The sequence below is a fragment of the Coccinella septempunctata genome, chromosome 3 (assembly GCF_907165205.1).
Source record: "Coccinella septempunctata chromosome 3, icCocSept1.1, whole genome shotgun sequence".
Lineage (NCBI taxonomy): Eukaryota > Metazoa > Arthropoda > Insecta > Coleoptera > Coccinellidae > Coccinella > Coccinella septempunctata.
Genome location: NC_058191.1, coordinates 4510855 through 4536587, shown reverse-complemented (window position 1 = coordinate 4536587; position 25733 = coordinate 4510855). Strand labels below are relative to the sequence as shown.

Here is a 25733-nt window from a genome sequence, read left to right as displayed (position 1 = left end):
ACATCTCGGAATTAAGTGAGGGTGACTCTGAAATAGAAAATATGTATTTCATACGCTGATACATCTGATGATGAAAACCTTGACATAGAATATCGTTGGTCATTGGAATTTGTTTTCTTTCAATGGTATTCCTGATAAACAAACTTATGGTCAAGTCTCTCTCGCCCCCTGATCAACTCTCCCATTGGTTAGGGAGACACGAGCCAATTTTCGGTTCTTAAAAAAATTATTGCTGTATTCAAAATGTTCATTTTACTATCACTCTACTATTATCTATGGTTACCTATTTGGGCATGATATCTTCACGAAAAAAAAATGGGTGGATACCATTTGCAGATACAACTTAAATGGCTTCAGAGTGAAAAGGGGTTCAACTCTCCCGGACTCCCCATGAAGCACATCATTATTCATAAAAGATTCTGACCCCTCACAATACATACTTTGTATCTGTAATTTCCTTATCCTCTATTATATTTCGAGAAAGAAAAACGAAAAATTTAATAAACGAGAATTCAAACCAAAGTCAGATTTGGAATTAAAAAGGAGGACAGTTCAAAATTTGTAGAATATGAGGCAGACGAGTAGAAAATAAGACATTTTAATTCAATGAAGTTCATTAATTTTTATTGGTGGTATATCATATTGTTCTCTTATTATTCTTCAAGATATTCAGTTACCTCAATCAGATTTCGAAAGTGTTAGTACTTCCAATTTTATTACTTCAGCATAATAATATTATCATTCGATAAAAGTTTCCTTTTCTATTTATTAATAATAATATAATAATAACATCTTTTTTCCACTGAATAAACAGTGACGTTAGCAACTTGAAAAGTTTTATAGTGAACAGAAAAAAAGAGTAAAAAACAAGTGAACAATAAAGTCAAAAATACAAAAACTCAAATACATACATATAAAACAAAAAAATTATAGGACCCTCATTGCCGAGCAGGCCCGGATCTAGGGGGGGGCAAGCGGGGCGCTTGCCCCGGGCGCCAGCTCAAGGGGGCGCCAAAATCAACCAGAGGTTAAAATTTTTTTACTTTTGATTTTCTCGTAAAAAATTAATTTCCTAGTGCTAAAATGGAAAGTGTAGAATGGAAACATGATAAACCATCACTATGCCTAAAATCTTTAAAATCAATGAGGGATCAATTAACTGCATATTATTCAGTCATCTACGAATGACCGCCACACTTGGGTGAAAAAGGTTGAAAGATCTGATATGTTCACACTGCGTCCAGCAGTAATTTCTTTGCCTGTCGACTCATCGCCTTCTCATCTGGAACTAAGGGCCAAAATTTCCGATTTTCTATAGACCATAACTTAAAAACTAATCCTTTCAGCATAATTCTATTTGCATATTCGTAATCTATGCCTTAGTAAAAACACCAATTTTGGTGGAAATCAGTGAGATTGAAATTTTTTCAAATTTTCCATAGATGTAGGTACCGAGTTTTTCACCATAATTTGAGCCCCCCTTTAACTTTGTTACTAAGAGAGGTACAAAAAATAATTGTTTTATACAAAAGTTTCACGAAATGGAGTGTTTTAAAATGTTTTCACAAAATGAAATATATACAGAGTGGGCGATTTTTTGAAGAATATTTTTGGTCTCCGATCAAAACCGAATTCATTCTGTACACTAATTCGAGGGCGTAGAACACGAATATGCAAACAGATTTTCAAAAAAAAAAACATTTTTCAAGTTATGGTCGATGGAAAATCGGAAATTTTGGACCTTCGCGGAAAAATTCATAAAATCTGAACTGTTCGTGATAGATGAATGAAGTGTGGTTTTTTATATTCGCAAAGAACCAATTCATCACAAAAAAAAACAGCATATGACTAGTGCCTTTTTTCTAGCTGCTACAGCTCTTCAAAGTTGACCAATATTTCCGAAATTTTGCACTAAAAGTGATTTATTCCTCAAAATACTGATCCTCCAAAAATCTAATTGCATATTCGTGATCTACGACCTTGAATTAATATGTAAAATGATCCGGGTCGACATATGTAGCTAAAAAAATAAATTTTTGTTCGGAATAATTTCGTTCATGAAGCGCGGGTAAAAACGATAGACGAGGGCGGGTTGTAAACGACATTCTTGTAAATACAAACTTTTTTATTTTTCGCACGATTGCAACCCGAGTCATTTTTTTTACTAATTCGAGGTCGTAGATTACGAATATGCAATTTTTGGGAGTATTTTGGGAAAAGAATAACTTTTAAAGGAATAATGAGAAAAAATATGTTTTGATGGAACAATGGGAAAAAAATAAGAGTGATTTTTTTCCCAAAGTACTCATCTTAGGAAAAATCTAATTGCATAATCTATACCACCTCGAACTAGTGAAAAAAATAACTCGGGTTGAAAGCGATGACGAATATGCAATTAGATTTTTCCTACGAACCTTAGAAGGGGGGGGGGGGCGCCATCATGAATTTTTGCCCCGGTCAGAAAAAATCGTAGATCCGGGCCTGTTGCCGAGACGAACTCTCTTTCCTCTTTCTTACTTACAAAAGGTATGCTGAAAAAGATTCGGAATTTTAGGAAAATGAAAAGATAAAATGAAAAAATAGAGACTTCAAGTAAACGTAACTCTACCTAGAAGATTTTTTCAGTTTGAAAATGTTTTACCTAAATAGTAAGAAGATTTTAACTGCCTACCCTGATGTCGATAGAAAAATTATAGAACCACCTTTTTTCTATACCTTGAAGAAAACTCCTTCATTTGTGTTAGTTGCTCATCTTCCGAAAACGACGGCAATTTATCTTCTTCAATAATTCAGACATAGAGCCGGGAAAGAGTTGCTTGTGATGAAAATTTATGCGACAACCCGACGTTGGAAAAGACCTGGTTTAATGTAAATTTCGCGGTAAAATACTCCTCTTGGAAATTCCCCAGTTTGTTATTTTTCAATTAGAATTAATTTTGTAGCCTGGAGAGATTGGGTTACATAATTATTCGGATTTGGGAGCGTTTTATTCTGAAAGTTAATTTCAGATGATGAATATCCATAGATTCTTTTTCTTCATTGGAAACTACCACGTATGATGAAGGTACATATTCATAAGATTTCCCTGAGTTTTCTTATACTCCACTGATTTCGACACACCCCATTTGTCATAATTTATTTGTGTGCTTTTTAGAAGATTATAGAGTTAACTCTATAATCTTCGCATTTCATGTATCAATGTTCTAAGGATTTACTCTAGCGTGTCAGAATACTATAACGATAAAGACCTTGGACCCTGTAGAGTACCTCTACCAAAAATTAGACCTGTATATAGAGGGAATTGTCTAGGACAGCCTGTCAGAATATTAAAAAAACGATCATTGTACATACTCGAGCGTGTCAGATTAAGATATATATGGTTAATTACATGTTGAAAAGTATATATTCTCTTTATCTGACAATTTAAGCGTTACAAAAATGTGTACATTCTCGAGCGCGGTTGATTTTTTCTCATATTGAAGCTAATGATTCAAGAATAACGGAAAAAATATAATCTGACAGTTTCAGCAAGCAGAAACAATAAAAATTGGCCATAAATGTCACAAAAATCAGTTATTTTTAATTATCTCCTCTACTGGGCTTCAAAATTGTTTTCGCATTCATTATAAAAGTTGTAGGGCATAACATTTTTTGCAAATTTTATCCGAAGCAATTGTTTCTACGTTCAAACGTTTTTGAGATATATGGCGATGAATATACATCAGACTGGGTTTCTACATTGACCTTGGTCTTTTGCATGTGTGGCTAAGCTCCTCGCCCTTATCGCCCTCTAACTCGAAAACGGTTAAGAGTATGTAAAATTGCTTCAGGAAGAAGTTGTATGGAATTTTATTATCTACAACTTTCATATTGAATACAAAAATGATTAGAGGTACAGGAAGGGAGATATTTGAGAAAATTTCTTGTTATCATCTTCAAACTGTCAGATTAAGAAAACTCCCCCTGATTAATGTCAGATTAATTGGTTAACACGTCTGCAATACCGTCATCAACCATCTATATGAAAATCTGACACGCTCGAGTATGTACAAGTCACACTTTTTTTTGCATTTTCAAAGGACCGCTGTGACCTTTAGTCACGTCCAAACTGCCAGTCCCTTGAAAAGTGGCTTCCTTTGAGTCCAATTAACATATCCTCTAAAAATCTAACACACTCGAAAAAACAATTTTTTTTCCATTTCCAACTCTTCCTTACTGCCAGCCCCACCACACAAACTGTCAGATTAACATGAATTTATTATCAGTGACACGTAGGGCATATACAATATCTTAATCTGACATGCTCGAGTATGTACACCTGACGATTTTTCTTCCATCTTTGATAACCTACTACGCTTTCCCCACCGCTGAAAGTTCACACATCATAGAACCTTTTTTTCTTTCTACCATCTAATCTTCAAAATCCACTAGGTCTCCACGACGCTCGAGTAAATCCCGATAACAGATGGTAAGAAAGACTCTGCAGTTTTTCGAAAATGACCTTCAAAGAATGTCAATAAGTTCATTTTTTCAAATGGCATGCCCTTATATTTTTCTGTCGGATACCCTATTGGGTATAGTCTTCATTTTTATGGAAACACCTTAGTTAATTTTCAAAAAATTGGAGCATCTTCTCGGATCCGAAAAACTGCAGAATACTTGAAAATATTTCGGGAATTCGATAAAAAATCAGGAGGTGTAACTTATTCTTACTCACATCCAAATACTTACTTCCTATACGACTATAGGAGCTTTTTTTATAATAACGATGAGGGGGAAGTGTTGTGTATGAAAGTTTCTAAGTTAATGATTTCCAGATTTCGTCTATATTCATCCCTTTGTCTGACGGACTTATGACTTCAAAATTGAACCGTCTAACACATTTAGTCCCTATGCTCACCCCGCCTGAATTATTCCAATGAATTGCTTCCAACTAGAGGACATACTGAAAATTTCATTACATACCTACATTTCAATTAGTATTCCTAGCAGGATCAGAACAGAAACAACCTCAGAGACCAGATATTTCATCGGGAACAGTTACAGCTCCGTTAATTAAGGTGGAAAACTTAATGGTTATTTAGAAGATCCTCTCACTCAGCATGCACGTTTCAGAAAAAAACCTCGGAATTGTAGATAAACGATAAATCTCTGCCAAAGACGTTTATAGTTGAAGAAAAACCGGTCATTAGGTTGGATCATTTTTCATACAGATGGGGAAGTTTCTGCAATAGATTTCCGCAAAAAGAGGGAAAGTTCTCTCTGCATACCTACTCGAGAGTTGGATTCCCGAAAACTGTTGTAAGCTGTGAGCTGCTTCCTAATTTTTTTAGTCAATTGTCTATTGATGGAAATCGAACTTCAAATCTGATTATAATTTCAATAATCATCATCCACAATTGTGTCAGTGGAAATTATAGGTGGTTCTTATCTCTCTGCTGCCACAAATGAAGAAACAGATAGGTTATAAAAAATATTCAATTTATAATGACGAAATTATGAAATTGAATATGATTTTCACCAAGATAATTTATTTACCAGTGTGCGTGTTCCGCTATTAGAATAGCTTCTTCAGATGGGTGAACAGGCATTCCATATTCCGTTTTCCCCCTCAAAATTTTGGATATAACTACAGGGCAATTCATTGGAAAATGCGCATACAGTCAGGGTAGAAAGAACACACCGAAATGCTTCCAAATAACCTATATTCTATGGTTGATTTATTAATTTTCCATATTTTTCAATTGATCAAATGTTTATAATATTTGGTTTGTACAGGGTGAGCAAAATTCGTTGTCTACTGAGAAAACTCGAGAACTATAGCAGCTAGAAGAAAACGTATGACACATGACATCTCTTTTTTCATGACTAATCCAAATCTGAAAGCAGAACCGGCATATCTTTTCTAGATTTCGAATTATAAACAAAAATTGATATTTTGACGATTTCGAGAAGATTTTCGAAAATAACAAATTCAACAAAAGTTTGCATTTTAGAAGTTTCAAGTTTCAGATCTGTAACTTCAAAGACAAAGATATGAGAACTTTTCGAAATCGTTAGAATTTCGTTTTTTGCTAATAATTCAAAAACGGTTTTCACCATTCTTTGTTTCTCTGAAAAAGAGCTCGAGAATATGTCATCCGTTTTCTTTTAGCTGTCATAGTTCCCTCAGTAGACATCAAATTTTCCCACCCTGTACATTCTTTGTCCACAGTGGAGTCGATAAAAATAATAAAAAAGTCTTGCTCCTGGTTCGGCTGTAAAATATGAAACAATAGGTTTCGAGTCGACATAACACCCTGTATATCAATATTTTAAAATTCAAAATTAACAAATTTGAGGCAGCATAAAATTTCTGATTGTTCTTGAAAAGTTAGGCAATACTGGATGGATTTTTTAACTGCACATCATTTTCAGGTATCATTTCATGCAGTTTTTAAGTTTTAAATTAAAAAAAAACAAAACTATAATATAACTATGCTATAAAACTGCAATATTTTCCCAGAAACGCGATGTATCGGAAAAATGGCTATGACATTCCGAGATATTCCTTTCCATATACGCAATGAAAAAAACATCGTAAGGCCTTAAGGATTCCTAAATTCTCCAGCAAAAATCGGAAATTTTTCGCTGTCTAAATTCACATTCTATCTGAAAATATTACGTACAGAAAAAACAATGGTGCTTCATAAATCATAACACTGGCAAAAAAACAACATTTGCAAGGAAATGTCAAAGCTATAGCTAGAATTCAAAAACAGAATTTCAAAAAATTTCATGATGCAATATGAAGGGCGTCTGCTATTTATTGTTCAATAAAAAAAGGGTGAATTTTAAGAGAAAAACGATGGCTATATTTCCATTTAGTTTTCTCAAGCTGTCAGAAATTGAAAAATGTTGTTTACAAAACAAAACCTGAAACAATTGCGGACTTAAAAACTAGAATTAGAATCGATTTTGTGCTAATATCTGTTGCCAAACTAAAGTATGGTCCAACAGAAATTTGTCGATCGTTTGGGATACTGTCAGGCACAAGAAGGATTTCAATTTGAATATTTAATTAAGTTAAGTAAGTTATTTTTTATTATTTGAGTTGGTAGTTATAACCTAGACCTAGAATTTAAAGTTGATACTGCAATTTCTGTTAATATGACAGCTTGAGAAAACTAATTAAATTAGGAATTTTGACAAGCTGTCATGTTAACAAAGATAACAATAGCAATTTCAAACTTTAGGGCTATAATCTGGAATGAGAGACCTTTAAAATGAGGTATCACTCGACCCCTGCCCAAAATGTGCCCCTCTTAAAAAGTAAAACGAGTCCAGCATTTTTTTAATCCCAGTGCGAGAAAAAGAATTTATTCTATTTATTAACTTACCTTCATGGATTGTTATCCTCCAACATTGACATATAGAAATGGATTGTGCCTTCCCTTTCTATCTATGCATGAAATACGGTCAAAAAAATTTACAGAGAGAAACTGATTGGTTCAAACTCACCTCTATGTGAACAAAAAAGAGACAGGTAAATGCCCGACGATCATTTCTCTCTTTCTATAAAAAAGCCAATTTCATGCTGACATTACTCAGTCCATATCCCTATGTCTACGTCCTCCAACATAAAAAAACATTGGATTGTTCATAAGTCAAAGTCGTGAACTTTCGTTGCAAGGTATCGGAAAAATGGCACAAATGTCAGAAGTATCGACCTATCAATCCATGTCAAAAAAAATCATGTGTTGTTTAAGATGTCTAAAACATCTTAGTATTGCCTAAAACTCACAACCTGTAGAGCAAAAAGAAGTTAGGAAAAAAGTACGCTGTGCCAGTTGCATAGAAACCAAAATAGTACTTTACACCTTTGGCTAAGAGTCCAGCATCTATAAAATAATGTAAAAGTTAAAGCTAGTCGAAAATAGATAATTTTTTGGCTGTCCGCCCTATTCAAATGATGTATAACCGTCAAATTCGTACTCTGTATTCTTTATCATTATTTTCCAAAACGTAAATGTTATTCAATACCTTAACCATAATTTCCTCTGAGAATCCTTTCATTTTTTCTAGACGTCGAAGAATTATCAGCCAGCCTGATGGCAGCAGCGGGAGCTCAAGCAAAAAGCAGTGACGTTGAAAAGGGCGAGGACCATCTGTCTCAATCGACAAAGTCAAAGATGGGTTCAGAAGGGAACTACCTCAACAGATGTGTATATCTGGAACAACTGCTTAACGGTGAGATTCTGGAATTATACGATATACATGTGTTTCCGTGGATGTAAAACGAACAAGAAACATAAGTAACTGAACTCGCGTTGCTACAGCTACTTTCTGAGATTAGAACTTAACATTGTACCCTTAAGTTTCCCAAGCTTTCACAGTCAAACACATGTCCGCAGAAAATCTCAATAATATCTAGGCTTTCCCTGTTAACCCAGTAGAATATCAGTATTCGTTTATGAAAAATTTATTGCTGGAATAGCTTCAGATATGAATATCCTAGTTTTTCCCCCTCGGCGGAGTTATGCTTCAGGAAGAAGGGGGCTAAAATGTTCCCCATGGAGACATATTTGCGCGGTTTGTCAATCATATCTCCTGTCGGACTGAATATTTAAAAAAATGGTTAATATGGAAGTTGTAGAGTATTAAATTCTGCTTCTAATGAGACCAGATGTATATATTTAAGAATATCCGTTCTCCTTATACAGGTCGTCAAAGTTCGACGAATTTTTCAAAATGAAGATGAATATTCGTTTCAAACCCAGTTTTTCTTAAATATCTTCTGTAATAACATATCAATGATGAAAGTGAAGTTTCTGAACGTGTATAAGGGAGGGGGTTGTTTCAAATTAAAGTGGCATCACGTTGAAGTGTGATATTTTCTTGAACTGAAAAAAATAAAAAGGTGAATTCGTCGTTTCATATGGCACATATAGACTCATTTAAGTCGATGCAAAGGTCTATTAAACGTCGTCGAATTTTTGATGTGCCAAATCAAGTTGAATGAAATTAATTTTGATTACTATTATTCCACGAGGTATAGAATAGATTCCCCTATAGCAGTGCCACTTTTGTAAAGAAGTAATTTGTAGAGGAGCCTTTGTTTCATGAGTTCTTCCTTCCATCTTCTTTCAACCTCTCTAGGACCATTAACACAACTAATAAAACGAATTGCGACTCGCCCGTTTTGTGGTGAAAAATTTTATGGCTCAATGAATTATGAGTTTGTGTACGATTTTCTCTTTTATTTAGCACTGTATTTTTGCTTTTCTGCAAATGTTTATTTATCAGATTATTTTTTTCTTAAAATGATATTATTTAGTGTGATCGAGTTTTTCTTTATTCAGAAACGAGGAAAATTGTGAAACACACAGTCTTTCCTAGTTGGGGAGCCCAAGAGGGAAATTCGGGATTTACTCGAACGTGTCAGATTAATATAAGGGGAAATACCTTGGAACCAGTAGAGTATCTCGTACCTGTACCAAAAATTAGACCTGTACATAGGGGGAATTGTCTAGAACAGCCGTATTAAAAAAAAAAAAACATCATCGTACATACTCTAGCGTGTCAGATTAAGTTATATGTGATAAATTACATGTTGAATAGTATACATTCTCTTAATCTGACAATTTAAGCGTGACGAACATGTGTGGGAAGGCGCCAACCTGTCAAAAAAAAAGTCACGTGTACATTCTCCAGCTCGATGGCTTTTTTCTCATATTGAAGCTAATGATTCAAGAATAACGGATATAATCTGACACTTTCAGCAAGCCGAAACAATAAAAATTTGCTATAAAGGTCACAAAAATCAGTTTTTTGGAATTATCTCCTCTCCTGGCCTTCGAATCGTTTTAGCATTCATTAGAGAACATAACATAACATAACATAACATTCTTTATAAATTTCGTCCGAAAATATTTTTTCTACGACCATACGTTTTTGAGATATATGGCGATAAATGTTCGTTTACAGGGTTTCTACATTGACCTTGGCCTTTCGCATGTGTGGCTAAGCTCCTCGCGCTAATCACCCTCTAGCTCGAAGCGGTTAAGGGTATGAAAATTTGCTTCGGATAAAAGTTGTATAGAATGTTATTATCTACAACTTTCATTATGAATACAAAAACGAAGATATAGGAGGGGAGATCTCCATAAAAAATGCTATGTTTTCACCTTCAAACTGTCAGATTAAGAAACTCCCACTGATTATTGTCAGATTAATGAGTTAACACGTCTGCAACACACAGATCACCTGTTTGAAAATCTGACACGCTCGAGTACAAGTACAAGTAACGTATTTTTTGCATTTTCAAATGACCGCTGTGACCTTGCATCACGTCCGAATTGTCAGTCTCTTGAAGAGTAGCGTCCTTTGGGTCCAATTAACATATCCTCTGAAAATCTGACACGATCGAATAAAAATATTTTTTTCCATTTTCGACTCTTGCGTACGGCTAGCCCTACCTCAAAACTCAAACTGTCAGATTAACATGAATTTATTATCAGAGATATGTAGGGCATATACAGGGTGATTCATAACTATTGGGACATAGGCTAAGGGCAGATTGTTTGGACCAAAATATGGCGATAGGACCAAATATACCTCAATAAAATATTGCTGTGGAAAAAGATAGAGGGCGTTAAAGTTGAATTTTTTTTTCATTTTTTGCTAATAATTTCACTGTATATTTTTTCATCCGTTTTTAAGAAAAACACAATTGAACAGTTCAGAGCATCGGAAGGGGATTTGAAGTAACGATTTATTTATTTTATTCATTTATTTCGACTATAAAGCATATATATATTCTTTTGATACTATAAAGCATAATTAAAAACAATGTAACATAAAAAGAATAGACTTAAATTAAATGTTCTACGTGGCCTCCTCCGACTTCTATGCCTTTTCTAATTCTTTTAATAAAGGACTCTCGAACTTCGAAGAAAATATTATTCTGTCCCTTATAAAAAATACAACTTTACGCCCTCTATCTTTTTCCACAACAATATTTTATTGAGGTATATTTGGTCCTATCGCCATTTTTTGGTCCAAACAATCTGCCCTTAGCCTATGTCCCAATAGTTATGAATCACCCTGTATAATTATTAATCTGTGATGGTCGAATATATACAACTGACGTTCATACATCATAGAACTTTTTTCTTTCTACCATCTAAAGCCCGTTTGCAACAGCAGAGAATTCTCTACAAATTTTTCGCAAGAAAACGGCAGAGATTTTTTGTATGCAAGTGAACAGAGAATTCTACCGAAAGTGCGTATGCAACGGTGAATAATTCACGGCGCATGAATTTTCGAGTAAATTCTCTAGAGAATTCTCGGCTGTTGCAAACGGGCTTAATCCACTAGGTCTCCACGACGGTCGAGTAAATCTTGATTTAGCATCGTTGGCTCCCCAACTACACTGCGCAAACAAATTAACGCACATTCTGAAAATCTCAATTTTAATGAAAGTTAACTACATTGACTTTATAACTTATTTTTTATGTTCTCTCGGGAAGGTTAGAACGAAACAAGACAAATTAAATGGAAGAAAAATTCAGGATTTCACCGAATCTTATGTGAAAGAAGAGAAATGAACAATTTTCAAAATACTGAAATGCTCATAAGTGATTTAATACTTGGTATTTCCACCCCTTGCGTTAATTACAGCTCGGCAACGACGGTTCATACTCAAAATGAGTGATCTTAAAATGTTCTGATCTAATCCTTCCCAGATTTCCCAGAGTTGGATTCCTAAGTCATTAAGAGTAGCTGGATGATTTTCTGAACTTCTCAGCCTTCTATTGAGGTTGTCCCAAAACTGCTCAATCAGATTGAGATCTGGACTTCTTGCTGGCCATTCCATTCGAGAGACTTCAACCTCTTCAAGGTACTCAGGAACGATGCGCGCACGATGGGGTCTGGCATTATCGTCCATAAAAATGAAATTTTCACCAATGGTATGGTGCAAATGGCATTACATGCTCTTCAAGAATGTTCCTTATATACTTATCAGCATTCATAGCTCTTGCACTGAGCATATCTTTCATGTGGACGTCTGTATACAAGGAAACGTCGATCACAATGGTAGAGGAAGAATCTAGACTCATCTGTGAAGAGAACTCTTTCCCAATGGGCCTCTTCCCAATGGATATGCTCTCTCGCAAAATCCAAACGCGCCCTTCGATGGGCTGGGGTAAGAGCTGGGCCTCTTGCCGCGACACGAGGCCTTAAATCATATTCTCTGAGGCGATTTCTTATTGCCTGAGTGCTAATTTGCACCTCATGAGTTTGCTCAAGCTGAATTTGAAGGAGGCGAGCGGTTGCAAACCGTTGTCTCAAAGAAGAAACTCTCAAGTGACGTTCTTGAATGGCAGTTGTTACCCGTGGTCTATCCTGTCCTGGTCTTTGGACATTCATACCCTGAATCGCTGCAATATTCTGGACACACTTGTATGGGAAACTCCAAACCTTTCTGCAATTCTTGTGTATGTCCATCCTTCTTCTCGCAAAACTACCGCTTGGGCACATTCCTCTTGGGTCAAATTGCGTGTTTCGCGTTGCATAGCGATCGAGTGTAGAAAATCAAACGAAAGAAAAACTATTGATCACTAGAATTGATCGAGAACAACTGATATTTTAGAATGGAGCCAATACATTCAAAATCTGATAATATCATCTTTTTTTATTCCTGCTGGGAAAAAACATCTGTATTGAAGAAAACCGTTGAAAGTGGATAACATATGCATGCATAATTCTGATAAAAATAATTATCATTGAGAAACCCTTCAGTTGTTGAATAAATTTGAGATTTCCATAATGTGCGTTAATTTTTTTTGCGCAGTGTATCTGAGTTCTGAGATGAGTTGGTGATTTTGAGCTATCTATCTATCAACTAGGACAAGACGCGCAAAAATGGCCCCTTATATGAAAAGAAGTAGCTGGAATAACTCCACCGAATAGAAGGAAAGCTCTACAAAACTTCAGTGGATGCCATTCTTCAGTAACTGCCATAAATCGGAGGTTTTTACACTTTCGCCAGGCCCGTTTGTCTATCTTAAACCTGAATTAATTTCCGAGAGATCGTATTTCAAGAATTAAGGACCGTGGGTCGAAAATGTGTCTTAATTTATTGAAATTGACCTCTCAAGTATACTGTGCCTCATCCTACTTCATCCCTTCGAAATCCCTATTCCAGCTTTCTCCGGAAACGGATAACTTATGGAAAAGCTGCTCGTAATAATGGATGTAGATGTGATTAACTTGAAAGCTTTCGCTCGTTTTGTAGCTGCAAGGACCTTTGTACTTTTCACCTATTCGGTGGCGGGGGGCGCAAAAAATCGGAAATGCCCTTCTTTCGACGTTTCCTACGCTCAAAGTCGTCCGGATTCAAAAGAAAAAGGGAGATTTTATTGTTCGCTCTGGATATTTTTCGTTTGTGGCTACGATCACAATGGAATTATTCGCAGTGAAATGATGCAAATTTCGAACACAGGCTTCGATTCCATAAAAGAATGATCAGACTGCAGGCCCTTTATTCGACAGCTCGGTTGGAACCTTCTCGGTCGCGAGATCGACCGCTTAAATCTTACAAAAAACCGTTTTTAAGTCGGGTAAGCTTCTTTCATCTACTCAAACAAAGTGCGAGCCACACGTAAAGGCTTTAACACTTCCATGTCAGTTACAATCGGTAAGTTCAGGTAGTTCAGAAACGTGTACTGTGTGTCCTTATATACGAAACTTTATAATTTACAAAAACACATGATTTCGTGATGATTTCTGTAATAATTTAATAATATAATCTGTCCAAGTTATTTGTGGTGGGTAAAGTTACCTTTGCTCAATGGCACATGTTAAATTTCAATCAACATTTGAAACAAATCCTATACTCCATTCACTTTTATAAAAGCACTCGGTTGGTTATGGGAATTTGACACATCCAAGCTGTATAGTACGTAAATGTGAGGTTATGACGTTTGTCAAAACATGTTTTCGTTTTAAATCAGCGCTATGTTATCAATTCTTCGTAAAAGTCTCAGTGATAGCGTATTTCTGCAAAAGAACGCGAAATACGAAAAATAGCGTTTCCCAACGTGTTGCACACAATATTTTTTCTAATTTCGAATAGGATGTTGCTACGAATTCAAATTAATTGTGCCAAAAACGACTTTGAAAGCTTCTACCGGAGATTCCTTTACAATCGTCTAGTGACGGAAATTATTCAATTTTTCACTCAGTTAATGAAAGCAACTATCGTTTCATCATCAGTTGCGAAATATTTTACTTTGCATAACTGGTTGCGCAAAGTAAAACGCTTCAAAACGTCAATGAGTTTTAAAAATGTCACTTTATACGTCAAAATGAGAAAGACATAATTAACGTTTATACAAATTGATTGAAGGGATTCCAACTCTAGTTATTTGCATGGAAAGGACAAGAGATCAGTTTTTAAACATATTCGTTTTTACTATGGAAGAAAATTAAATTATTGACACATAATAAGCAGTCGCTTGAGAAGAGTTAATGTTGGTTAAATGTCCCAAATATGAAATGCATTTGATGAAGTTGTAGGAAATGGTTTCCTGTGGATATTATTCCACATTCATTAGCATAATTAAGCATTGTGTCAATACTGAAGTGTTCATTTTTCAAATTGGCCGTTCGAGACCTTTTCTGAATATGAAGACCTCAAGTCCACCACCTTTTTGGGTATACCAATAAAAGGGAATCATTTGTCATCCTCTTCATTCACGATCTGTCATATTGTGGAAACATTCAACCAAACTATAAGGGGCTTAAATTAAGATGAAACATAATATACAGTTACTTGCAATCGTTGTCGAATTGGGGATTTTTATTTTTTACGTGTTCTGAAAAACTCTGAGTAGGTAATATAATTTTGTATAATGTGAAGTACCTACAAGGCAGTGTAGAGATGTTCTTCGCATAGTTTCTTCAAACCCTCAACACAACTTATAAGTTTAACATATGTGGTCGAAAGACCACACATTTTAAAATTTATATAAGAATATAATAAGGAAGAAAAATTATCGGAAATATTGGACACTGTTTATTTTCTATTGTTTATTTCGTGTCAATGAAGACGTTTCGAAACAATTTCATTTCTTTTTCAAGGCTAAAAATAAATACAAAATTATATTATTAAGACATACAATATGACATATTATGAAAATAAATAACCTAGTTACGATGAACAATATTGTACGCTTCTCAAAAACATTTAAACATTTTAAAGAAATCAAAAATTTAACAGGTTCACAGTGCAAACATCCATCTTGTGATATTGTATGTCTTAAAATATATTTTGTATTTATTTTTAGCCTTGAAAAAAAAACGAATTTGTTTCGAAACGTCGGCATTGTCACGAAATGAACAATAGAAAATAAACAGTGTCCAATATTCCCAATAATTCTTCTTCCTCATTCTAACTCGATAACCGAGTTATTGAATATACAATTTTTTATCTGAGCAGTCTCTGCTTAGAAACAACTCCGTGAAGGTGGCACCTGAAAATTAATTTTCAATTTTTTTCTTAGAAACCACAAAACTAACAGAAATGGAATTGAGCAGGCATTCTACAGCCCAGGCAAAGAAATGAATTCAAATCTCAAATATCAGTAAAGTTCGCGACAATTTCCTGCCATGGCTTAACTTTTTGGGACCAAGAACCTTCGATATTGTTGCCTTTTTTTTTGTTTTTTTGCAATTTTCACTCAGAAGAAAGCATCTGACAAAAAAGGTGTCCGTAGAATGCGAGGTAGAATGTTACATATTTGTTTTTCGATATCAGTGAAACTTTACCAATTAGAGGCACCAGTTCAAAGATCCGAGAAATGAGTTTTATATTTTGAAAACAAAAGAAGATAGAGATATGCGGTTTCAGCCATCACCCTTCTTTTGAAAATCAAGGTCGGAAACGTGCCAACCATTTTTCCTTAGCTCTCACGGTTACAGAGCTGCCATTCAATCCCATCGAATTTTGCCCACCCTGTACCTATTGATAAATTATTTTCGTCCTCAAAAACTGTTACCTACTTTTAGCAAGAAATTCCATTTGTTTAAAATGAATCAAGCCATCAAATATTCATTTATAGTACAATATGAACAAGGAAAAAAGTTTCTTGAGAAACAATTCTTAGGGGTGGCTTTTTCTATCCCTTGCAATTATAGGGGAACTCCACCAATTTTTTCATTGCATTCTTACTTCCATAGAATGTCTCTACTCAATTTCATTTCTGTCAGTTTTGTTATTTCTAAGAAAGAATAGCTGATCAGGTGCCATCTTCAGATCTCTGTATCGACTGATAAAAAAAAATTATATGGAGGGCCCACTCTATTTTTCTCAACTATTCCTACCTACCTATAAATACTTAGGTTTCAAGTTCCAAGCTCTCTAGCTCATTTGAAATAATAAAAGTTGAAATTCTTCTAAGAATTCTTCCGTTAATCATGATTGAAATAATGGAAAGACAATATTTGGAAAACTAAAAGAAAATATTGAGTTTTGTGGGAAATTTTCAGATTTTCGTTATTCGCTTTTCGAAATCCGATTCGTAAGGTGTGTAAATTTCAGGGACACGAAGGATAATGATTTCTATTTTCGCATTCATTAGGGCGAATTATAAAACAATTCGAACAGTTCGAATTTTCGCACCCGAGTATAATTGCAGCATTTTCATGCAGTTAGAACTGGAGCGGATAATCATATCCCCCACGATTTTCGCCATAGTCTTTCAGATTTTTCCGAATCGACTTTCATCCATGCCAACTCATTACATAAATTAATGAGCGTCTATAACCGTCCCTTCTATCCTCTCCAATCCGGCCTAAAATTAGGATAACGACTCAATCATACCCGTCAAATTAACAAGTCCCACTGTTGCAATGCCGTGAAATCATTATACCGTTCCTTTCCGGAACTGAAGTAACGAATGAACGAAACGAATACTTGATGTCCCCGAATAATGAAGGGTCCCCATTCAGCAGCATCTCTTACTTCCTGCTAATAACCGCGCGCTTTCATACTGTTTGGGCCAAATTAGATCGGACAGGAACACCTTTGCTTAGGATTTTGGGTTAGGAATTCTTCGAATGATCCGGATGAGTTCCCGGGGACAGGAAGTCTGAATACGTTACAGCTATTCAGAAACATCGAGATACCACCTTTCGTGTGTGGGAGATATATTCGATTGCAGGGCCGTATTTCTGTTCGAGAGAAATCCTCCTGTTTCATCGTTCTTACGGTGGATGTCACAAAACTTTTGCTTAAATCAAATCATTTATATTCAGAGCTGTCCACATTTGTGTTAAATGGGACAAATGACGGGGCTACTACAATTAATCAATAAGGATATGAACCTTAATTATTATCCTATGCTTAGAACTCTCAGAAAACTACGAAGGCGTAGAAGGGCCACATGATAATCTTATAGTTCTTTGTGCAACCAGTTGGGAAAAGCATTATTTTTCGTAATAAGCGTATTTCAAAAGAACACGAAATACGAAAAATAGTATTTCGCAACCCAATATTTTTTTCTAATTTTGAACAGGATGGATTCAAATTACCACCAAAAACTTTTATACAAGCGTTCCTCGCAGATTCTTTCTAAATCGTAGTGACGGAAATATTTAATTTTTCACTCCGTTACTATGAAAGCAACTATCTTTTCATCATCAGTTGAGAAATATTTTACTTTTCGTAAGTGGTTGCGGAAAGTAAAACGTTCAAGGTCGGAATTTTACTAAATTCCTACTTTAAACTCGGAATTCATGTTGGAATTTAGTTAAATAGTTAAGGGTTGGAGGTTTTGGAGAAGCAATTTCAATCAGTCTCATTGGTCAAGTCAAAGTCAAAGACTAACAAAGTCTTCTGATCAAGTAGGAACTATAATAAAATATAATAATATAAATATAATGCAAGCAATCACAAAAACCATATGGTTTTTGGAGGGGCCTGGGAAGGGTATTGTTGTTTTATGGCTAGGTACTTGCTCGAAAATTTAGTCAATTTCAGTATCTCAGGTGGGAGGAGCGTGCCCAAATGGCCCCTACCTGTCTACGACTATGAATACATAATTCCTCAAAAACATGTACAGAGTGGGCAAAATACGTTGCCTACTGAGGGAATCCCGAGAACTATAAGAGCTAGAATAAAACGGATGAAACATTTCCGAGTTTTTTTTCAGAGAAACAAAGAATGGTGAAAACCGTAGCCTCCTACGATTTTTAGTTTTTGAGTTAATAGCATAAAATGAAATTATGACGATTTCAAAAAGTTCCCATAACTTTTTTGTCTTTGAAGTTATCAGATATTCTTCTGACCAGCTCAAAATATTTGTCATTTCGAATCATTAGGCGAACTTTCGTTTTTTTAAATGTAAACTTTTATTGAATTTGTTATATGTATTTAAATTGGAAAACAATCTTTTATCAGTAGATTCTATGTATAAAAGTGGCTAAGAAAGTTCAAGTTTCAGATCTGTGAGTTCAAAGACAAAAAGTTATGAGAACTTTTCGAAATCATCAAAATCTCAATCATTGTTTATAACTCAAAATCTAAAAATAGTCCGGTTCTGTTTTCAGATTTGGATTAGTCAGAAAAAAAGGCCTAACGAATATGTCATCCGTTTTCTTTTAGCTGCTTTAGTTTCCGAGATCTCTTCAGTAGACAACGGATTTTGCCCACCCTGTACATAGGTTATGCGGCAATTTTTTTTTGCTAAAATATATCAATTTCAATATTTATTGAAAAACATCTCAGTGTACACCGAGTGTACATAATAGTCCTCGTCCATTAAGAGCATCTAGTAGGTACCTACATATGTCTACATAAGAGGAATGAATTTTTTCATAGAATATCCAAAATATACCAGAAAAAATCCATATATCATTATGGAAACTGTAAAAGTTCATATCATTGTTATGACCTCTCATAGAAGAAAACTCAAATAATATCAAAGAACACCCTGTCTACATAATCATCAATTCATTATAAGCACCTAGTATTACATCTATGAATATTTGTAGAAAAGAAACCAGGAAATAATCCACGTCGTCACAGAACACCCTGTGAGAAGTCGGAACCAAATAAAATTCTCGGAATTTTATTAAAAAATTCAGTTATCAGATTGTATCAAATTCCAAAAAAAAATGATTGCTTTAGCGTCGTTGTAAACATCGAGTGTTGTACCTATATTCGCTTTTTATAAGTACTTTTTTTATAAAATGTGTTTCACTTAAGCAGGTCACTAGATTTTGTGGCTGAATCATCAATAGAATAGTGTTTTTCAAGAGCTGTCCAAATTTACTAACGGGACAACTATCGAACATAGGCATGAAAAGTTCTCATAAGAAATCGATTTCCAAAAAAAAAAACATTTTGCATATTCAACTGATTTTCAAAATTAAATGGCATAGGGATAATTTCAACTGACTGACGTCAAATATATGCATCATATTTGATCAAATATTTATCGAACCATAGGCAACATGGATATATCATCCGAATGTCAACTTTATTTCCTCAGGATAATTTTGAACAAACTGGACTGAAGTAAATTTATTACTACCACTATATTCATATTATTGGATTGAAAATTGATTGTGCATTCAAAAATATATTGAGATTAGGTACATTATGCAATAAAAGTTGAAATGAAAAAATGTCCAGCAATGATTCAATTTTGAAAACCGGTAAAAAAGAGGAATTTATTTATTTTTTTTGAAAAATGGTATTTTTCAAATAAAAATGCACCTAGAACACAAATTTTATTCATCCCCCATAGCTACAGGATTTGAAATCGATAATCCTTTGTTATTTCACACCATAAATTTTCATTCGGACTTTGAATATTATCATTAAAAAATGTGCATTGAAAAGACTATTTAATTTTGAAACTTTCATGCTATAGAGTTTCTGGTACCCCTTTGGAAAAACCTCCAAAATTTCATTTCTTCATCTCTGGCCCACTTTTGAAAAATTGAATAAATCTATAATAAAGCAATCATCCTTGAAGCAACGTAACTTTTCAACGAAGCTGTTCGTCTTATTTCGAGGTTCTGAAACTTTCCTCATTTATTCCCATTAATCCTGAGATACCCTGTAGATTGTGAGTATCGCAAATTAGTCAAAAAATCTAGCCTAGGCGTCCGTAAAGCATCATTCATTCTCCTCTATCTCGTTTGGTTGAAAAGTAGTAGTGCAGGTATCACTCTGTATACCCTGTACACCCCTGTACACCCTGTACAATAAATCCGAGGGAGAGATATGGTCCAGTCCAATCCTGCATCGATACAAAATCCTCAATCTTTCATGCACAACCTATTAGGTTAGCTAAGTTTATTTTGGAATGACTAATGAACGATCGTTTCCTCTTTCAGTACGGAAGGACAACAAAAATCGAGATTCCAGAGTGGGTGGAAACGTCTACATCGCTCCTAAGATATCGCTGAACACAAAACCGTAATTCCGGAAGTCAACTTGAGAGACACTAGAGCAAAAGGAACTAAAACCCTCTTGAGGATGACAGATATAAGAGAGCTCCATTGATCTTCCGTCAATTCAACAATCTTAGTTGCTTTTCGTAAGGAAAGAGCAAAAATATCTGATTGTTTATGTATCTGATTGTGTATTTCATCCTAAGTTTTCATCCCTGATCGTTCGTGATCAATTGAAATTTCAACAAATGAAAAATATTAATACTGTTTTTGTATTTTTGCAGTAATATTTATAATAGTATGTACCTATTGAACATATCTTTCACGCATTTGGAATTCAACATATCCATAATTTTTACGTAACGCTTTGCGTTTCGCATAAGAAGAATGCAATTCACTTTTCAATTTATTGAAATTTTGTGTATCAACATTGAGTATATATCAATACTCAGTGGTATTAAGTATTATAATACCCAATAGTAATATTACTGCTTCTGCTATAAAATATCTACTACGTACCTTCATCATTGCAGTTTATAATTTACAATAGTTATATCTAGACAACAAGTAAGTTAGAAGAAAACATTTTCGAGTGATTGATATCGATAAATCAAGAACTCAATGAGTTCTGGTTTCCAATCTCCAAATGGGAATTTATGAGTACATTTTCGAACTCTCCAGATTTGTGAAAGAGCGGAATCAATCAAATTAAATAAAGAAATCAACAAAAGAATTTATCGAAAATCATTTGAAATTTAAATTTTCTTTGCCTCAATGTAAACTATAGTAATAATCCTGGAATTGTAGCTTAGAAGCTGGATTATTCCAAAAAATCAGTTGATATGTTGTATGTTAGGGAAAAAATCGTCTATGTGGGACAATAAAATGCCATATGTTACTTATATGTTTCATACTATGTTTTATCCACAATGACGATTATGTATTATTTCGAAAGAAGTATTATTTATTTGTATATTTTCAAAGTTTGTATGTATAGATTTTCTTCGTTATAAAGTGTACATAATATTTATTTAAAGAATTACTGGAAATTTTATTTTGTACAAATCATTTAATTTTACATCATAGGTATAATAATATAGATAGTGCTATCTAAAAAATCCAGTTTAAGATCCCATATTTTCAATGATATAGGACCATAATTTCCAATTTTTAGGAAGCACCGTCCTCGATTTAATTTTATTTATTTTAATTAGGTAGATCTAAAATTAGAAACTTGTCTGGCAGCCAACTCGATGTGTATATATACTGAATAAAAATAAAAAATAAGAAAACATAACTTTGTAGCGTATGAATGAACTTTGCTTGGCACATATGATTTTAGAGGTTGGATCTCTACGGATACATTTTTAAATCTATTAATATTTGGAAACCTGAACGGCCATCTGGTTAAAGTTATTATCGGTAAAGATATGAGTGGTTATGAAATGTCGGGAATCCGTCAAATGGAAACGCATGAGTAGATGGGAAAGGTAACTTTCAGCAGTATTCATCTGAATTCAATGCTTTCAGAAAATCATACATCAGGGTAAGATTTATAATTATAAAGTGTTGAAAAATTCATATAGTCATAGGTACATCTCCATTTGATTGGAATAAAAATACTCGATGGAAAGTGCATCGACACAGTAGTACTTAATACGTTGAAATCTGCTAAAAAAAAATGGAATCAGGAAGGATACATATACAGGGTGATTTATAACGGGTAGGTAAGACATATATTATACATATACTTAAGAGAGGAAAATTCCTGATCCTTTGGCCTTTTGGCTGAGGCAGACCAACAACAATGGTTTATTGGGCCCAAAAACGAAATGTGTTGTGTTGACGTAGCTGTCTTACGTCATGTAGCAATGGATCCAACCTGGTGTTTCATGCACAACAATCATGAGAATTTCATCCTTAAATGATACGATTGGTTCAGGAACTGAATGAGAATGATCCCGATCGCCAACACCAGTTCTGTCAAGTGGTCAGTGAAAATGATTAACGGAAATCAAAACTATACTCTATTCACATTTATTTCAGCAGTCGGTTGACTAGGAAATAATCTTCTCAAGTTTTTGTAACTAGAACGGAGTAAGGTTGGCACTCATGAAATGTCGTTAATGTCATAACGCCGTTGCCACAACTAATATCAATTTTAATTACGAAAATGCCGAAAGTGATTGAAAAAAAGAGACAGGGTTTCAGGAAGTGCTATTTAGAATTCAGGTCCGCTCATTCAAATAGTTATACCCTGATATTCTAAAATCCACAGTACGTCAGACGGTAGCGAACATATTCAATGTAAGGGAATTTATATAATGTTTTATCTGAATCTAAACGATTTACATTTCAGCTGAATATTTCCACAATCAGAAAGATTGTGAATGAAGAGGATGACAAAGAATTTCCTCCTATTGGGAGACCCAAAAAAAAGATGGCATTTGAGAATTTTATGTTTGAGTAAATTAATGCGAAAAGTTTACTACAGGATTTTCGATGAATGTCATCGTAGAATAAGTTCCCGAAAATTGATTTTTCTATTTTTCATTTGACTTGTCCTATACATTGTATAGTGTAAATGTATATTGTAAACGACGTATTAGGGTACCAATAATAAATACCTAATAATTATTATTATATCAATGTATAGCCACAAATACGCGCCAATTGTTCTGTTAATTATTTATTCATGTGAAATTTTTGTTCAAAGGTGAAGTTCATCTTGACTTGAAACTTCCTTTGATTCTTTTTACTTATATTGATGCAAGATGATTTTTGTGAAATAATTTAACATTCTTGTAATTATCTGAAGGAATTAACGTTAATTCCTTCGGGAGATACCCATTCCCAACCACTGCATCATATGCATTTAATCTTCGGGTTAATATTTCTGAAATCAACAACTGATGTAACGTATTCAAACTTTAGTCAAAGAAGATAACGAACATTAACTGTCCTCAAGCTAGTGCATATTATTATATGATATTATACTCATCTCTTGTATTTTCCATGCAAATAACTGGATTTGGTATGCCTTCAATCAGTTTGTATAAACTTCAATTATGTTCGTCACATATTTTCCGAAGAGATTCGACATTGTGATGAAATACGTAATAACAGAAACTTTTACGTAGAACGGGCAACATAGCGTTGATTTAAAACCCAAAAGTGTTTTGACAAGCTTCATAACCCCACATTTTCGTACTATACAGAGTGAAATGTGTCAAATTTCCATGGCCAACCGACTGCTAAAATAAAAGTGAATGAAGTATAGGTATACATGTTCGATATCTGTTTTTCGGACAAGTGTTCATTTTACCTTGACAGCATTCTAAACTGACATAACTGTCTGTATTGGTCAGATGAAAACCCAAGATTATGATGATAGTTTAGTGTCTGAAAATATAATGAAATGAAAGATTTTAGCGGCATGCAGACAGGAATTGAATTCTGAAAAAAGTACCACCCAGAGCAGGATTCGAACCTACGACGGGAGAGTACCTGACCGGTAATCGGGGGGTCGTAGGTTCGAATCCTGCTCTGGGTGGTACCCACGATTATTACGTGAGGTGCATACTCAGCTTCCCAAAAATTAAATGTTTGGGGGGGTACTTACGGAAATCACATAATCGACCCTATTTTTATACCCGCTAATCTCACTCGTCAAATTTATTTAGTTCTATTCAATAACGCTATTTATCCAGCCCTTGTGCAAGAATTGTAGAATGCAAAAGACCACAAACGATCATTTTCCAACAATATGGCGCTCCACATCATTTCGTTCAACCGGTGCTTCAGTTCTTAGATGAAAATTTTCCTCATGCCTGGATTTGATGAAGGGGACATATATCGGAGTGACCCCCTAGATCACCGGATCTAGCTCCATTGAAAATTTCTGTCTTTCCGAGATGGTGAACTCATTGAATTGAATTATAATAAAAACCCCATATAAATTAGTGGTTTCTGACGTAAAATATTCATTTTCTCTTTTTGAACTGACCACTAAAACTATGTAGACACCTCTAAAGTGGAAAAATTTCAGCTCTTTCATACAAACAAAAACTATCAAGCGTAATCTGATAATAAAAAATATTTTGCGTTACTTGAAATTGCCGAAGTGTTAAATGGATGACAATATAACTTAGATATAGTATAGATAGTAGATATTTTATTATTGTAGAACTTATGAGCGCCTGCGTTTCTAAATGAAAACAACGGTTCCTAAATAAAATACCTCGTGCATAAACGGATTTCTAGATGGCTTCAGATGAGTTTTCTCCCTAAACACTCATGCCAATTGTGAATTTCGTGCTTTATGAGTTATATGTTTTTCGGAAGGGTCGAACCGAAGATTTTAGAGGAGGAGATTATGATCTTTGGATCGAGCTTCTATTAGGGAAAGGCAGAGGGGGTCGCTGCACTTACCTGGCTACTACAGTCACCCTACCTGGCCCTTACAAGTTGGAGTCACTGCGTAGAGTGACTTATGTATATTTTTAAGTGGCGGTAAATCTTGTGAAGAAAATATTCACGTTGATTTTTCAGACATCACTTTTCTATCAATTTTCTTCTGTATTTAGCAGAAAAATATTCATTTTTTTTTGCAAAAACGAAATGTGGATCGCTGTTCTTTTCGTCTGAATGTACATCTTTGAAATGGGATGAATTCATACCCCCGTTTTAGAAATAAGGTGGAAAAATAGCATTGTGAAGCATAGGGGAATTGAAGTACTGACACTATTGACGGTGTTTTTGTTCTGATGAAAGTTGTTCAATACATCTTCTAGAAATTAATGAGCATCTTGAATATATATTCTCGGCTCATTTGTCATTTTAAATTTTACCTTTTTATGTCAAGTGGCCTACAGTTTAACAATTTTCGAGTTCACTGATGACCAATAAGAGACGTCATTATGAAAAAAATGACTCATAGGTACATCTGAGGGTCTATACTTTACCACATTTTTTAATTGCTCATTAATATCCCTGACCTGTGCAACAATGGCATCAGTTATTTTTAGATCAATCATTCCATACTACCTCTACATACCACGGGAGCGCATCCACCATAAACTTTTTTCTTGTTGAGTAATAATTATGACATGCTTAATGCGAATATGTATGGGATTATTTTATCTTCATCTCCAGCAAGAAGCAGCTTCGGATTCGATGGGGAAGTATTGTTCCCTAATATTATCTCAACTGAGGTTCCCTATTAGTGGTGATCGTGTCTAGGGCCGACCAGAGGGATGGGCAAAATCCCCGGGCCTTGTTTGTAC

The 25733-nt window shown here is 34.6% G+C and overlaps 1 protein-coding gene across 2 annotated transcripts in view; it reads left to right on the top strand.

Moving 5' to 3' along the window:
* The window catches only part of LOC123309866 (tumor necrosis factor receptor superfamily member wengen), a 112850-nt gene extending 91105 nt beyond the window's left edge, over positions 1 to 21745 (top strand). For both annotated transcript variants that reach the window (XM_044893158.1, XM_044893156.1), the window contains exons 3-4: positions 8065 to 8229; positions 20392 to 21745. In XM_044893158.1, coding sequence (XP_044749093.1) covers positions 8065 to 8229; positions 20392 to 20477 — 251 coding nt within the window. In that variant the 3' untranslated portion in view covers positions 20478 to 21745. The remainder of the gene's footprint in view (positions 1 to 8064; positions 8230 to 20391) is intronic.
* The last annotated feature ends 3988 nt before the right edge of the window (positions 21746 to 25733 follow it).